This window comes from Photinus pyralis, unplaced genomic scaffold (assembly GCF_008802855.1).
Source record: "Photinus pyralis isolate 1611_PpyrPB1 unplaced genomic scaffold, Ppyr1.3 Ppyr1.4_LG3b, whole genome shotgun sequence".
Lineage (NCBI taxonomy): Eukaryota > Metazoa > Arthropoda > Insecta > Coleoptera > Lampyridae > Photinus > Photinus pyralis.
The window spans coordinates 20,618,676-20,636,132 of NW_022170510.1; the positions used below are offsets into that span (position 1 = coordinate 20,618,676).

General features: G+C 35.9%; 2 protein-coding genes across 3 annotated transcripts; both read left to right on the forward strand.

Moving 5' to 3' along the window:
- Positions 1–10: 10 nt before the first annotated feature.
- LOC116167422 (uncharacterized protein K02A2.6-like) lies at positions 11–4,704 on the forward strand. 2 transcript variants are annotated; one of them, XM_031482785.1, is made up of 2 exons: positions 11–3,938; positions 4,323–4,704. In XM_031482785.1, exons 1-2 carry the CDS (start codon positions 251–253, stop codon positions 4,547–4,549), a joined length of 3,915 nt encoding a protein of 1,304 aa, XP_031338645.1. In that variant the 5' UTR covers positions 11–250; the 3' UTR covers positions 4,550–4,704. The 2 variants fall into 2 exon arrangements, 1 of the variants encoding a protein (XP_031338645.1); XR_004144526.1 differs by having other exon boundaries at positions 18–4,215; positions 4,600–4,704.
- Positions 4,705–11,031: 6,327 nt separating this feature from the next.
- On the forward strand, positions 11,032–13,874 carry LOC116167128. Its single transcript, XM_031482366.1, has 3 exons — positions 11,032–11,370; positions 11,634–11,708; positions 11,764–13,874. Exons 1-3 carry the CDS (start codon positions 11,308–11,310, stop codon positions 13,204–13,206), a joined length of 1,581 nt encoding a protein of 526 aa, XP_031338226.1. The 5' UTR covers positions 11,032–11,307; the 3' UTR covers positions 13,207–13,874.
- Positions 13,875–17,457: the final 3,583 nt, after the last annotated feature.

Genomic DNA, 17,457 nt, shown 5'->3' on the forward strand with positions numbered 1-17,457 from the left:
CATCTCTCATTTTCGAGCCATTGTATAAATGTAGATGGAAAAATACTTGCGCCATCTGGAGGTTACTAATATAGATATATGTATTCACTTTTGTTCGTATTGTAAATGGCGTATAAAATAAAATCGAATTGAAGAATTATGTTGGTGATTCAATTTCTAAACTATCCATCATAACAGTTTGGCGACGAGGATCGAGAATACAATATACGAATACCCAAGAATATAATTGCTGCAGTATCCCGTTTCTACGATGACTTCAAGTTCAACGCACCACGTGCCAGCCAATTTTATTGAATTCTACGACGCTAAAACGAAATTCAAAAGATGGCTTCAACGATTGGAAGGAGCGTTCAAAATATATCAAGTAGAAGGGAATGCCAAATTACATTATTTTCTGCACTTCATTGGGGGTGAAACATACGACCTGGTATGCAATCTTCTTTCACCGGATGCGCCGGAAGATAAAAAATACGAAGATTTGTGCACGTTATTAAAAAACCACTTCGACCCGCAACCTTTGGAAATAGCAGAATATTTTAAATTTCATCATCGCCTCCAGAACGAAGGGGAATCTATTCGTGATTACATTACGGAGTTACGTAGGATGGCGGCAACATGCAACTTTAGTACTTTCCTGGAGACTGCATTAAGGAATCAGTTCACATGTGGCATCAGGGATAAACGAATAAGGGATCGCCTCCTAGAAACGAAGGACCTTACCATGAAAACAGCGGTGGAGCTAGCCCAAAGTATCGAGTCATCTTACGCCAACGAAATTTCAGATAAGTCTATTCATTCAGTAACTTCGGTTAAAAATAAAATGCCTAAACATGTTAGCAATAAAAAAATTGTAGCCAAGCCACAGTCAGGTCAGAAAGAAAATAGTATTTCATGTTTTCGATGTGGTGGTTGTCATTATGCAAATAAATGTCGGCATACAAGCAGTGTCTGTAATTATTGTAAACGAAAAGGGCACATTCAAAAAGTACGCATGCAATTACAAAAATCCGTTAACGAAGTAGATGCGGACGATACTGATGATGAGAACCAACCAGTATTTTATATAAATAATGTAGAAGATGAGTTTAATCCTGAAAAAATGTGGTTAGAGGTGAGGTTAAATAATGAATTCATGAAAATGGAGCTTGATAGCGGTTCAGCTGTTTCAATTATTAGTTATGTAGATTATAAGAAACATCTAAATAATGTTAAATTAATACCTACTCCAATTAGGTTGAAATCTTACACTGATAATGATTTAAATGTTTTAGGGAAGCTACAGGTGACGGTGACTCTCGAGGAGGAATCAAAAGAACTTCCTTTGTATGTCATATCAGGAAATAAAACACCATTATTTGGTAGAGAATGGATAAGGGGATTTTCAGCAGATACGCTAAGTAAAATGTTTCATACGGTAAATGCTGTTCAAGTTTCAAATACTGGCCAATCCGTTACTGGCACTGAATCAGTTCTTAAAAAATTATTAGGTAAATATTCTGTCTTATTTGATAAGCAAATAGGAGAAATGAAAGGTGAACCTGTTTCAATAAATTTAAAAGCCAATGCAAATATACCTTTCTTTAGAGCTAGACCCGTTCCATTTGCAATAAAAAAATTAGTTGAGGACGAAATTGACAATTTGGTTAGGGAAGGTGTATTAGAAAAAATAGATTACAGTGATTATGCAACACCTATTGTACCGGTAGTAAAATCTGGAAATAAAATACGTTTATGTGCAGACTTTAAGGTAACTTTAAATCCAAATTTAGTGGTGGATGAACATCCTTTGCCTACCACTGATGAATTGTTTCAAGATTTAGCTGGAGGGGAAAAATTCACTAAAATTGACTTAACTAAAGCATACCTACAAATGAGAGTTCGTGATGAGGACCAGAAATTTCTTACACTAAATACACATAAGGGTCTTTATAAATGCACACGATTAATGTACGGCTTAAGTTGCGCCCCTGCTAAATTTCAAAGAAAAATTGAAAATATTTTGTCAGGAATACCCGGCATTGCTGTGTTCATAGATGATTGTAGACTAACTGCTCCAAACGATAAAATTCATCTTGAACGATTAGAAGAGGTATTTAAAAGATTATTAAATTACAATATCAAAGTAAATTTAAGTAAATCAGAGTTCCTAAAAAATGAAATTGAATATTGTGGTTACCGAATTGATAAGTTTGGTATTCATAAAACTAAAAGTAAAGTAGATATGGTAGTCAATGCTTTACAACCAAAAAATATCCAAGAACTTCAATCATTACTAGGACTTATAAACTACTATGGTAGATTTTTTGAAAATTTAAGCGAGATATTAGAGCCAATGAGATTGTTATTGCGTGAAGGTGTAAAATGGAATTGGACAAAGGCTTGTGAGAATGCTTTAAACAAAATAAAAGAAATGATGAAATCGGATAATTTTTTAGTACATTTTAACAACAATTTACAAATTATCCTAGCCACTGATGCATCGCCTGTAGGCGTAGGTGCTGTGTTATCGCATATCATGCCAGATGGCTCGGAAAAACCGATTCAATTTGCTTCCCAATCCTTAACTAGTTCACAACGTAATTGGTCTCAAATTGATAAAGAGGCATATGCGATCATTTTTGGAGTGAAACGTTTTCACCAATTTTTATTTGGTCGGAAATTTGTCTTGTATACAGACCATGCACCATTAGCTCAAATATTTTCTCCACAAAAAGGCTTACCGATAATGTCTGCGAGTAGAATGCAACACTATGCTATTTTTCTACAAAGTTTCAATTTTGAAATAAGGTATAAAAGTTCAAAATTAAATGCAAACGCTGATGCGCTCTCTAGATTACCTGTAGAATCCAAAATTGAAAATACTGTAGAAGAATCTGACATTTATGAAATTTCCCAAATACACACATTACCTGTAACAGTAGATGAGTTAAGCAAACAAACAAAATTAGACACAGAACTAGGACTTCTATTGACCATGCTAAAAGAAAATAATAATGTTCCACATTTAGTTAGATTTGGAATTAATCAATCAGAATTTACAATTCAAAATGATTGTATTTTAAGAGGGAATAGAGTCGTGATACCTTCTATATTACGAAAGCGAATTTTAAAAGACTTACATTGCGCTCATTTTGGAATAGCACGAATGTTATCATTAGCACGCAGTGTATGTTGGTGGCCCGGAATAGACGAGGACATTAAAGCAGTAGTACAAAATTGTTTAACCTGTGCGGAAAACAAAAATAATCCTCCTGAAATTAAACATCATTGGGTTTATCCTTCTTCACCATTTGATAGAGTTCATGTAGATTTTGCTGGACCATTTTTAAATGTATATTTTCTCATCTTAATTGATGCATATTCAAAATGGCCAGAGGTTCACATTTTACACAAAATTAATACTGATAATACAATTGAGATATTGCGTAGAATTTTCTCTATTTTCGGAATTCCAAATTGCTTATGTACCGATAATGGAGTACAGTTTGTAAATCCAAAGTTCGAATTATTTCTAAAAAGTCAAAATATAGTTCACAAACGATCAGCCCCATACCACCCTGCGACAAACGGACAAGTGGAAAGGTATGTGCAAACAATAAAACGTAAAATAAAATGTTTACAAGCAAATAAATTAAATTTGCAAGAAAATTTAGACAAAATTTTAACTCAATATCGTAACACAAAACATCCTGCTACGAATAAATCTCCATCTGAAATGATTTTTGCTTATCCAATAAGAACTACTCTTTCTTTAATGTTACCAAAACCAGTAGAAAGATCATTCGAAGTAGGAGATAGAATTGCAGCGAGAAACTACTTAGGTCCACTCAAGTGGAAGTTTGGTAGAGTTACTAAAAAACTAGGGTTATTACATTATGAAATAACGTTAGATGACGGATTAGTCTGGAGGAGACATATTAATCAGTTATCAAATTGTGGTGAAAATCTTGAAAGGCAATTACCATGTGACTATAGGAATCATGAAATAATAAATCCACCCGAGAGTAAACCGGATCCTATAGTTAACCCAGAGGTAAGACAAGAAGAAATACATCCTGCTGAGACATCAGATAATGCTGTAATATCAGAGCCTTCTGTTTCAGTTGTACCTAACTTACGACGTAGTAAACGTACACCTAAACCTATTGATAAGTTGAATTTGTAATGTATGAATTTTTCAAGGACGGGAAGTGTTACGCCACTGTATAAATGTAGATGGAAAAATAATCTGGAGGTTACTCAGGGTTATTAAAATCATTATGAAATAACGTTAGATGACGGATTAGTCTGGAGGAGACATATTAATCAGTTATCAAATTGTGGTGAAAATCTTGAAAGGCAATTACCATGTGACTATAGGAATCATGAAATAATAAATCCACCCGAGAGTAAACCGGATCCTATAGTTAACCCAGAGGTAAGACAAGAAGAAATACATCCTGCTGAGACATCAGATAATGCTGTAATATCAGAGCCTTCTGTTTCAGTTGTACCTAACTTACGACGTAGTAAACGTACACCTAAACCTATTGATAAGTTGAATTTGTAATGTATGAATTTTTCAAGGACGGGAAGTGTTACGCCACTGTATAAATGTAGATGGAAAAATACTTGCGCCATCTGGAGGTTACTAATATAGATATATGTATTCACTTTTGTTCGTATTGTAAATGGCGTATAAAATAAAATCGAATTGAAGAATTATGTTGGTGATTCAATTTCTAAACTATCCATCATAACATAAATTTGTACTCGTTTGACGAATACCAACGCCTCACTTTTAACTTAAACATTTTTTTTCATTCGACACTCTTGAATATACAGGCTGATTCAAATTCGAGGACCCTCATGGGAATCTCGGGAACTGTAAGAGAGGTAGTTTAAATTTGGTAAAGTTGCGTATTTTCATGCTTAACAAAATGCAGTTTTGAAACTGAACAAATTCCGACTACTTTCGAAGATATCCGGAAAAAAAACGAAAATTTGTAAAATCGTTTTTATTTTTTACTGAACTTATTTAAAGGATATTTCGAACAAATGACTACGTTTATCACGTGGTTGCCATCTTGAGGAAAGTCAAACCTCGTTTCAAGCTGAAGAGTTTTTTGTCGCGCAACAATTTAAAGGATTAGACAATCCTCTTTTGAAGCCGTTACCACTGAAAAGAGATTAACGTAACGTTAAACCAAGATCGCAATCTATTTTCAACTAACTTCAAGTTAGTAACATTCAAATGCTTAAGACAGCAAACGGTATTTCTGTTAACCTAAAATAAATCATACTGCATGTCAATAAATGCAGTTGAAAAGCTAAAAAGGTAGCAGCAACCGCTTTCTTTTTTAAGTTCATGATTATACAAAGACAGACGATAATAACCTCACAATTCAAAGTAAATAATACGAACGTAGGCACATATAGGCACAGCTGATTTACTAATTCGTTTCAATCGTGTTTATGTTGTGGCACTTGCATCCACTTCAGTCAATTCAAGACAAAAGTAGAGGATCCGAGTTGTCTCCGCGCATCCGATCGAGAACTCGAGCGAACCGGTTTATCTCGTACAATTCAAGTGGATGTATTCAATCGGATGGTGTCTCGATTCGACTTTTAGATTTTAAGTTTTGACGTTTCGTCTCCAGTCAACCATCATCAACTTTTTTATGGAAGTAATTTTTACTTTTTGTGTCATTTGATTGAGAATTTTTTTCTGATTTCAAAAATGTAAACACCAATACCTATCTTTTAATAAGCAATAGCGGTATTAATTCGTAAAAACCCATGAAACTACGTACGTACCGGGTGACCCAATGAGACCGTTCCTCGGCCATATCTCGAGAAAAGTTCGTCATATGACTAGGGGTAAAAAAAATTATTGGGTAAATCGGTCATGAAGAATATTTTCAAGTTCTAAAAATGACCAACAGAGGGCGTAACTGCCATCTTAAATTTTAAAATTGCATTTTTTTTTAAATTTCGCATAATAAACTAAACATTTTTTTTACATTTTTAAAGAGAACCAGTTTATCTTTCATTTGCGTAAAAACAAAAACTCATTTATTTCAGAAACAAACATGATGGTGTGGGGCGGTCAATTGTTTTTACAATAACCTGCTTTAACTTCTTAACCGTTTGTCCGATTTTAACCAATGTGGTATGGTTGAAAAGGTCGAAATGTTTAGTTATATTACGTGTTAATATATTTAGTTTACCCTTTAGATTGCCTTTCATGTTTTGGTATATCTCTTAATTTAATTACGTTCACACTGTATTTTTCTCATAAGGTTAGAATTTCGTTTCATTTCCTTTATATTATATTGTACTCTATATCTATTAATTTGTTGTTGTCCTGTAATTGGAAAATGTTTTTTTTTCTGTTGGACATTAAATATATTATTATTCCTTGGGCAATGAGAATCAACCAACATATAGTTAATTTAGTTGAATCTTTCTCCGCCAGGGGGCTAGTTTTGACACTATGACCCAAAATCCAAAAAAAATAAAATAAATCAAATGGAATGATATGACTTTTTCTTTATGAAAAAGTAACCAAATAACATCCAAAGAAGCCAGTGGAAACCGTTTTTGAAAATCTCGTTCCTAACCTCAAATATTGTTAAAATTAGATTAATTAATTAATAAAAATGCTTCAATTGTGTCTTAAATTTACTTTTAACGTATTTCCGGTATTTGTCGATGGCGCGAAAGTTTTCTTGGAAACAGTTAAAAAGGGTTATTGCAAAAACAATTGAACGCCCTACACCATCTTTGTTTTTGAAATACCTGGTTTTTGTTTTTACGAAAATGATAGATAAACTGGTTCTCTTTAAAAATGTGAAAACAATTTTTTAGTTTATTATGCGAAATTTAAAGAAAATGCAATTTTAAAATTTAAGATGGCAGTTCCGCCCTCTGTTGGACATTTTTAGAACTTGAAAATATTTTCCAGCGATTCTTCATGACCGATTTACCCAATACTCCTAAGTCATATGACGAACGGTTTCCGATATATGGTCGAGGAACAGTCTTATTGGGTCACCCGGTACATTAGCCAAGACCATATACTCTTTGCCAAGCAAAGAGTGTATACAACTCTTTGCCAAGACAAAATTTTCTAGGCAAAAATGGAGATATTTTCATCTTAAAAAATTGTAATATTTACATTTTTGAAATCAGAAAAAATTCTCTGTCAAGTGACACAAAAATTAAAAATTACTTCTATAAGAAAAAACAAAGTTGATGATGGTTAACCGGAGACGAAACGTCCGATTTAAAATTTTAAACTAGCATCTTAGTAGTGTAGAGGAAAAAAAGTGGCCATAATAATGTGTTATTTATTTAATTTTTTTAAAATTCTTTATTTATTATCCCTCTCTTGTTCTGAGCCCTCAACAGGCTTGCGCCCAATTACAGAGTGACCTGTATAATGCTTGTTATAGAGGTGCCTCTGCAGAAGGTACTACCCCGGTATTTACCTTTCGAATTAGTAATTAGTAAATAGTAATTACTAATTTATCTAAGCGGGAACAGTAAATAATCGGATTCGGTAACGGTTTCTACGGCAAGGCAATTGCAGGAAAGCAAGAAAATATCTCCTCGTATAATTACTAAAACGGAACGTAGCGAAAAGCTTACCTTAACGGATCGGTAGGAATTACTGCACAAGAAAAAACAAAAACTATAGGAAGATGCGATAAACATAATCAAAAAACAAAAATTAAACGGTCTAAATATAAAATAAATTCATGAAAAATATCCAAATTTAATACGGTTAAAACGGCACCAAAATGCAAAAGATCCCCTCTAAATTAAACGTATACCTTATATAAAATTCGACCGTGCCATGGTGGAATTAACTAGTTTCCTGCTCGACGGTGTGTCCTTGCGATAACGCTCGAAAATTAAAACTTCTTAAATTAACTGCGTGGCAGGTGATTAACGAAAAAGTATAGGACTGGACTCAAAATTCTTCTTAATTAAGCGCACTTAATTTGATACTAAGCACGGGGTGAATGAAGTTTACTGCAAGACATTCACGTAGAGACATTCACCCAGCTACAGTTAATTTCACTTACTTAATTGGCCGAATTGAGACGTCGAGACGTTGCAAAAAAAACATTAAAATATCTGGAAAAGAACGGTTGCAAACGGCGGATGGATTAATTGTAGCGTTAATTACGGTAGCGGCGGTTGAAACGAATCTAGAAATTAAATCAATTAGCTCTTGGACTTAACGCAAATACTCTCGGCGCGACACTTTCGTAACGCGAAGCGCTCAATTTAAAACGCTTCGAGATATACCGGGTGTTCAACAGAGCTGGTCGATTCCACAAATATACGGCGGTGCTCATACGCAAAAAAAAATTAAATGCAAGTTAAATGTATAAGTTAAATGTAAATTAAGTGTGCAGTTGATTAACGACCGTAAAAAATTAGACTTCGCTATTTTGAGAGATAACCCGCCATTGAAGGTGTTAAAAACATTACGAAATAGCTATAAGAGTAAGAACTAAGCCGAACGTGACCACAACGCCTACTATCCGAAAAACCAGGCCCCTAACACTCTGTCCAGGTTCGTTAAGAATTTTTATATGAGTTTGCATTTCAAAAAAGGTTTAAAAAAATGTCCTAAACCTTGTAATGGTCCTAGGGGTCTATCAAGCCGACACTGAAAACGTTGACTTACCCTATGCTTACCGTAGGTAAGTCTGGGAAAAAACTACGAGCAGAATCACCTACCTTTCAAATTGAAACGAGAGACGTTTCGCAACACTTTTGAATTTGGCAGTCGGCTCGACATGAGTGGCACGATTGAACTCCTACTTTGTGTAATCGGTTCTTGTGTGTGTTGGGACGTGAGACATAATCGGGAAGAGAATTAAATAAAAGACAGAACTTTTGCGCGTAAGAAATGGCAAGAACAAATATATATATTACGCACGCAATAAGACCATACCAGGGAAACCTTCTACGGGACAAAACCCCCGGCATAGGCAATAAAATGCAAGCGAAAATACACATAAATAAAACATCTCAAATTGTATGATAAAAATCAGATAATCAAATTAAATGCAATTAAACAAATGATAAATCAATTCAGTACAAAAACACATCAAAATACCTGTACAATCAATTGAGCTAACACAACTCGTAAAAAAAATAAATTGCATGTACATAGGAAACATGTAAATGGTGTGGCTCTACTCCAGCCTTCCGTTAACATAAATTAATTTAACACGAAAGGTACATGTGAGAATGCCAATAGCAAGTATTCATGTGAAAATCGATTATCGCTTAAGCAGAACATATTTTAAATAGAGGAAATGTTAATGAGAGTGTCCCTAAATATCTCGCATTGCTAAGATGCCAAGAACTGCGATCCGCACGAGACGAGTAGAGATACCTACAGCGAAAGATCGAACTGTATTAGGTACCTGCTCCACGGAGACAAGTTAGACATCAGAAAATTGGCATTGCGCATGCGCGAAACCAAATTTTGAAACTACCGTTACATTTGCTATTCCAAGTGCCTAAGTATTAAATTTCATAAATAAGAAATTTGGCACTGTGCAGGCGCAAAACCAAATTTTGGAGCTGGCATTACATTTGCTTTTATTCCAAGTGCCTATGTATCAAATTTTATTTAAATGCTTCGTAAATAAGACAATTAGCACTGCGCATGCGCAAAACCCTATTTTAGAATTGGCGCTACATTTGCTTTTATTCAAAATGCCTAAGGATCTATTTTCATAAATAAGATAGTAGGCACTGCGCATGCGCAAACTCAAATTTTGAAACCAGCAATACATTTGCTTTTATTCCAAGTGCCAACGTCTCAAATTTCACTTACATGCTTTCGTAAATAAAAAAGTTAGCACTGCGCATGCGCAAAACCAAATTTTGGAACTAGCATTACATTTGTTTTTATTCTCATGACTGTTTAAATATACCCTCATCTCATAAATAAAAAAGTTTACAATTCGGTTCATACATGACCGAGATGCGAAAAGGACACTGTGAATGTTGAATTGTTTAGACTTAACTTTTTACTCATTACCGCCTGCGGTCTTTTAATTCAATACTTATTTTACAAGGCGGAGAAAAATAAACAGGAATTTCAAATTGTCAAACACTCCTGTAGTATTCGATTTCCAATCTCGGAAAAAATTCCACTTCGGAGCCTACGTTTCGCGTATGGCAATGAAAGTATGCACTGAACACTTTTAGTTTTGGACGTACATACTAATATCATTGTTAATTTGTTATGTTATTCTAAACAATGCTAAAAAAATAATCTTTACTGCTTTTTGCAACGCAGCTGTCCACCATGTTTATTTTGCCACTCGTGCGTGCGCCGATTGTTTCGGTGGGAACACACCTTTACGGATGTGGGCGAAAGTCTTGGCAACCCTGTAAAATGATTATGTAATTATTTATTTTGCAAACGCATAACTTTAAATTTTAAAGGTTATGTTAATCGTTACCCCATTCCCGTTTCTTTTTGGGGCTACATGACGTTTTTCACCCCCTAAATAAAGATGTTTGGAGTTGAAAGTGAAAAAATTGAGGCGGACGTGATTGCATTATGTTTCCTTGTATTCTGCGAAAAGGAATGAATGAAAGTTGGCGGATTATTTCTCCGTATTCATTTGTTCCATTTCGCAAATTAATGCAACATTTTGAAATAGGATTTGAGGAAAGTACTCTTGCTTGCTTTCTGGTCAATCACATAACACCTACACACTTTAGTGGGACGTTAGAAGAGTATCTCAATTCAAGGGAGAAGGTGTTTAGGGGATTTGTGTCATGAAATTAGGATAAAAAAAAGAATGTCCTGATATTTAACTTTTATTTTTATTTAGTAAGTAGGTAAGGAAAACAAATGAAGAAACGTAAATTGTTGTAGTGCTAAAAGATGTCACCAAGATCGGTAATCAATTTCCTTTTTTCGCAAAGAAGTGAATCGGTAAGGGAGGTATGCCAAATCACAAATGACTACTTGATTTAATGTCTCGTTAAAAACAAAGGCAAATCGTTGTGGAAATGTCAAAATTTTGAGTAAAAAATGCCAAAAACTCCCTTTTTATTTTGAATGATTTGAAATGACATAGCCGACGCACGCGTATTTCGTAGATTTTTTCGTGTGTCCGATCCCCTCCTCAGTCTATTCGTGTGCTCCATGTTCCCCGTTTCACAGTGCGGAGTGAAGAACTGCACAAAACGCAATGTACCTCCGCCATTGTTACGGAGTGGAACTACGCAAAGTTCTTTCGAAATATATTCGGTTTTATCGTTACAAACCGACTTTAAATGCAGAATAACGTAACAGAATTAACGCAGAAATTACTCCGATCATTGGATAGCAATTACAATGTAAGATTTTGTAGTTTTAATGAAATTTTATATAAATTTGTGTCGGTCGCATTATGTACCTAAAAGCAGGTGGACTGTAATGAATACGAATCTTATAGTTTTTCAAAAATGAGCATTAAATGTCTGTTTCTCTAATGAAATTCGTATATTCCAATTCATTATGGCCCCAAAAAACATGTATCCCCTTTAATTTATCCCATATTTAAATCCTCCTCTGACAAATATCCAGAAATTGCCAAAATTAAAGTGATCATTCCCATTAGGTCATCGATATGCCAGCTGTCATCGAAATTATATCTCAGTTGGAAAAGATCACAATTACCAAAGAACTTCTTGAGGTAAGGCCTAACTCTACGATGACCGCCCGTACTAATCACACCCAAACCCCTACAGACCACCCGATTAGGAAAGTACGTTAATCAGTTACGTCGCAACACTACGAATAAGTTGTTAGCGAAACGAGCGAAGGATTTAGTTAAGAAATGGCGAGATTCGGTGCTGCTGGACTCGAACGGACAACTCAAGCACACGCAGGACGAGGTCACGGTACAAAACAAAAAGCGTCCGTTGAAAGATCCGACCGACCTGCAGCAGCCGAACGTAAAGCGACCGCGCGTCAACGGCCAAATGTCCGAGCTCGACTTCTCGGACAACTCGAACTCCAGCTTTAAGGATACCACCAAGTCAGTCATAATCATCAATTCCGACTCCAATTCGAGCATGCCCGATCACAAGCACGAGCCGCCGTTGGAGCAGCAGCAGCCGAAGAAGCGGGGCCGCAAAAAAGGCTCGAAGAATCACAAGAACCTAATCGAGGAGGCCGAAACGTCGTTCTCGAACAAGCTGAACGTGTCGCGCGGCAACGCGAAGGTGAAAACGACGCAGGAGCTGCTCGCCGACCTGCACATAAAGAGCAACAACGCGACCGCCGCCGGCAAGCCCGTCGAGGATTTGAACGAGAAGGCGGCCAAGCTGTCGGAGCGCGTGTCGATCATCGATCAGAAGCTGAACGCGACCTCCAATCGGTACAACAGGAATTTCCAGAGGAAGTCGAGTGTCAAGACGGAGGTGATCGAGTCGGGAATCGTTAGCAATGTGAAAAGTTCCGATGACGAAATTATTATCGTCGACGACGGTGAGGTGGAGGTGGACGTCGAAAAGGGGGACGAGGTTGAGGCGGTCGAGGAGGAGTCGAGCGGCGTTCCGAAGTCGTTGACCGTCGAAGAGGCCTTAGCGTTACTGCCACCTATCGATCGCAGCGTGCTCGAGGAAACGGATCCTGAGCCGCGGTGCAGTTGCCAGCTGATCGAGAATAAGACGGATTTTTCGGTGGCGGACGACGAGGAGGTTAATTTACAACGTACGTTTGAGTTTGTGGAGGACGATAGTTGCATGGCGAGAAATCATCTCGTTAAAAAATATAATCTAAGTCTGAACGGTGAGTTGTTGAGTAGACAGGTTCATAGATTGCACGCGGAATGTATACCTAACGTGAATGGGAGTTGCGGAGTCGGGAAATGTAAGGAAGAACCTAAACGAACTGACGACGGTCTTTATGTAAACGTAGTGCCTAATGTAAATACCGAGAATTTACTCAAATTTAGTAGTATGGACTATTCGCAGCCCGCAAGTGAAAATTTTAAAAAGTACAGCATATCGGAAGGAGAGCGAGACGAGCCCGAAGTTAGTATAGAGGGTGTTGCCAAAAATGAATCCTTTAGTGAAGCTAATAGTGATAGTGATACGCATACTTTCCGGGAGTGGCACGAGGTGCTCGATACACCTTCATATAATGGCGAGATTTTAAAAATTTTGCCATATGTTATCATAGATTAATGCTAGTCTGTATGAAATGAGGTTAGTTTTGAAACATTTGTATTTTTCGGTCTCATTTTGTTTTGTAGAAAAATCCCATGTTTCAAGATTTGTATGAAATTTGTACCATTATTGTAAAAAATGAATTTTTAAGTGTAGTACCTTCCTCCACGCTTTTCTAACTATTCCTTGTATTGTATATATTTTATCACACACACAGACACACAATTAGAAGTGATCTACACTTTATAGTTACTATTCTATTCAAATCATTATATTTGATTGTTAAGGTTGTTAATTTATGAGTTTGTTAGAATTAAACTTGCAATGTTTTATTTTTTATGTGATCGTTTAGGACTTTTTAATTGTACATCAATCAAAGATCCAAACCAAATCGTCAATTTCTTTTGTAAATTGATTATGTGACGCGCGAAGAGCCTTTACTGTTATTAAAGTAAATCGACACGGCTAAAACCGAATGTGAAATATTTGTTGACCTTTTTTTTTGTATTATGTTCTCTCTACTATTCTGTATAGCATGGTCGTTTTTCCTTGTATTACGATTAATCTTAAGGTTCTGTTCACTGGAAAAAAATCGTCGGTATCATTGCATTGTTCATAGATTTTGTAATGATTACTATGATATTATTGCCTTCTTAATATGAAAATACACCATATTTTCTATATATTTTATCTTTTGCTTTACGTCCAATCGACAATTTTCAAAAAAATTATGTACCTCCTGCGGTGGTGTTGCTTCTCTCTTCACACAATGAATTATCTTGGATTCAGTACTTTGTTGAAAAAAAGGAAAACAAATTCTTTTAATAACCTGCTGGAAGGAATGCACTTTAGTAAATGAGGAAGAGGCACTTGCAATGAATAACATGAAAAATTCGGCTACACTGCCCCCATAGATCAGTTTACCGGAGAGTTCGAACGTCATGTTGACTCGTTAAAAGGAAAAGATAATTCTCATTTAAAATAAATAGTTATTGTATTATTACTAATATATAGTTGAATAATAGTATAGTAAAAATAAATAAACGTTACACTAGTGTCCCCAGATAACATTAAATATTCTTTTAACATATGCTGTAAGAAGGTATGTGAATATTCTAAATATCCATAGAATGTTCTATGAATATATCTGGCGTCTTCCAAGGATCTTCAGCAATCAATAAATATACTGAGACAAAATCGAACCAATTATATATACAGTGTGTTCCAGATCGGGTGGGATTGCATGGGTAACTTTCTTATTATTAAAGATAGAGAATTGGTTAAATGGACAATGTTTTGCAGTTTTAGATTTTAAAATTTCCTTGTGGAAATTAAAATGTCGAATAGGTTCGACGTAAATTAAAAAAAAACAACTAGAATTGGTCATTTCCTTTAATGTCTTATATCATCGAAAGTACAAGAGATATAAAAAAAGTTTTATATCAAAGTTTACTGTCTTTGATACGCCAAATTTAGAATTGATGTAAAAAAATTCAAGATGGCTACCTTGGAGGGACATCTACTTCCTAAAGTTAAATAGGCGCCATATTGGATTTTTAGATTACTTGATATATTTTTAAATTATCTTTACAACGAACTATGGGTAGGTATATCATAGCATAAGAATGAAAATAATAACATACCAGTTATATCAACGGCTTTCAAGTGGTCTGTGATGAATTTAAAAAAAAGCAAACAAAATCTATTCGAGGCAACAAAAGAATGAAAATAATTACATCAGATGTTTAAAATACTGGCCATTATTAGTGGGACACACTTCAAGACAGTTTACTTTAGGTAACGTGCTATATAACACGCTTTTAGAACGGTTTGGTTGTTGGTGTACGTTATTATTATTATAGTTGTAGCTACTTCCATATACCTAATTTATTTTTTAATGTACAATCTACCTACACAATTCGTGAATATATAACCTTGGCAGCCAGTTTGTTGGCAGGTATCATCATAAACCAACCCTCTCTGTGAAACATACGTTGTCTAGAAAATCTTCTAGTAGAATTTGTAAATAATGGTGAGCAGTTAAAGTTCCATCGAAGATTACCGGTCCAATTACATGACTTCAGATTATGTCATAAAATACATTAATTTAAAACTGAGAGGTTCCGCCCTGTATATACAACCATAAAGGTAAGTTCATAGCTCTCCGTTCATACGTTTCCGTTTGTCCGTTAGCCAATCAGAAGGCAGCAAATTTTTAAATCGTACGTCGTCCGTTTACGACGGAAAAGTTGGTTGAAGTTGAACATTTACGTTTCCGTTGGTCCGTTTTTAACAAGAGTGAGGTTATGTTTGGTACGTTAACAGTGTTCGCCTATTCGTTCTTCACGGTGATATTCAGATAGCAACGTGTTCTTATTTTCGTACCATTTTTTCATACTGAAAATCACGGAGGGTACAATACAAAATAAAATTTAGGTTATGGTTATACGTTGCAAATGTACAATGTGGACGGATTGCTATGAACCTTAACAAAATGTACTATCCGTTTGACGGATCAACGCAACGGATGAACGGAGAGCTATGAACCCACCTTAATACATATACAATGATACAACTTACGGCGATACATACATTTTTGAGAGTTGGCAACCATGCAATTTCTAGGTGGAGAAAAGCTGCCTGCGCCACCTAGAAAGCACGAACGGGAGTTACGTTTGGCATCTTGTCTGGAATGGCGGTCGTGAACGCGTCGCTCCATAAATGTTTGTTGTTATTTTGTGTTATTTAATGCAGGTAGTAATTTTTGCATTTCTTTATGTCGTATTTGTGTTTTGTACGCCGCATTTTATATTTGTTGTGTTTGAATATCTGTGTTTGAAATTTACGAGGTTTAACCGCAATGCAGAATCATATGTGTGTTACCGTTATGCTATTGTTTGTAATTGTTATAATACAACAATTTTATCTATAGGTACTTTTGAAAAATGAGGGTCAAGATGGCGGGAACAATATGGCGCGCGACACGTAATGTAACCATATATATGTGAATGTAACTCGCCTGAACTTCTTCTTTAACGTCATGTGCGCGGATACAGTGACATGTCACATAACGCCTTCAAAAGTCATTATAGCGGCCATACGATTTTAAGAACTAACCGAACTCACAATACCAATTTGAAAACAATCTGGCCAAAACTGTAGAAGAAAAACGCTCGGGGATGGCGCCGACCCCACATCATGTAGCCTGAGATACCCCAACCTTAACAACATCCTGTGAGTATGATTGTCGATACGAAACACCATATACATCATGTTAGTTACACAAGCTGCCAGCCGAAATCTGGTGAGATTACAGAAAAGGGAAAGAGAGCGAAGATGAGCCGGATGGAATTTCTCGGAAGACCACATGTGTTTACCATTTCAAACACCTGCAGTCCAGTTTTTTCCTAGAAATACGTGAAATGCAGGGAATGGGCGATTTTCGGGTGGTTTTTGGGGGTGTTAAGAGATCAATAAGTTACCTATCCTTTGGGCTAGTCAATAAATACAATTTAACATGTGTGTTCATGGTCTTTTTCTTGTAACCGGCTTAAGTGTGTGTAAAGTACGGCTTATCTTGAAATATTTTGTTATACCTTAATCATTGCTGTGTGCTTTTGCTTTTTATATCAGGTGAGGTATTTGCTTTATTCAATTAATCTATAAATGTGTGTAACTTGAATGCAGATTGTAACCCTTTACTTATGTACTTACTGGACTCGATCACTTGTACCTCTTAGGCTTGTCTCACAGTGGAAGCGTTTACGCGCGAACTGAAATACGCACGTTAACGTCAGAAATTGTACGTCCGTGTACGCACATATCGCATTCTCACATTATCTGCGTATGCATCGTGAGCTGAGCAATACTGTTCACAAACAATCGTCTACAACCTGCGAATACGCATAAAAATCCGAACAAAATGGGATCGGTTCGCACGTCGCAATTACACGCACGTATACGGACGATTTATTAATCGCTAATGTGCGAAGGGCCGTTTGAAATTGTACGTTTGAATAGTTCGTCCGTAAACGTAAGTATTCGTACGAATCCCAGTTCGCGCGTAAACGCTTCCACTGTGAGACAAGCCTTAGATAGCGGTCGTTGTGCGAACAGTCTTTAAATACTTTTACATCTGACATACCTTGTGAAAATGTCACAGAAGAACGATTCAAATGTTAGTGTGCGCAAGAACTTATTTTATGAAAAGGTGTTAAATTATTACAATGATAAACCAAATAAAAAACCGTTCACAAAAGATATCATTAA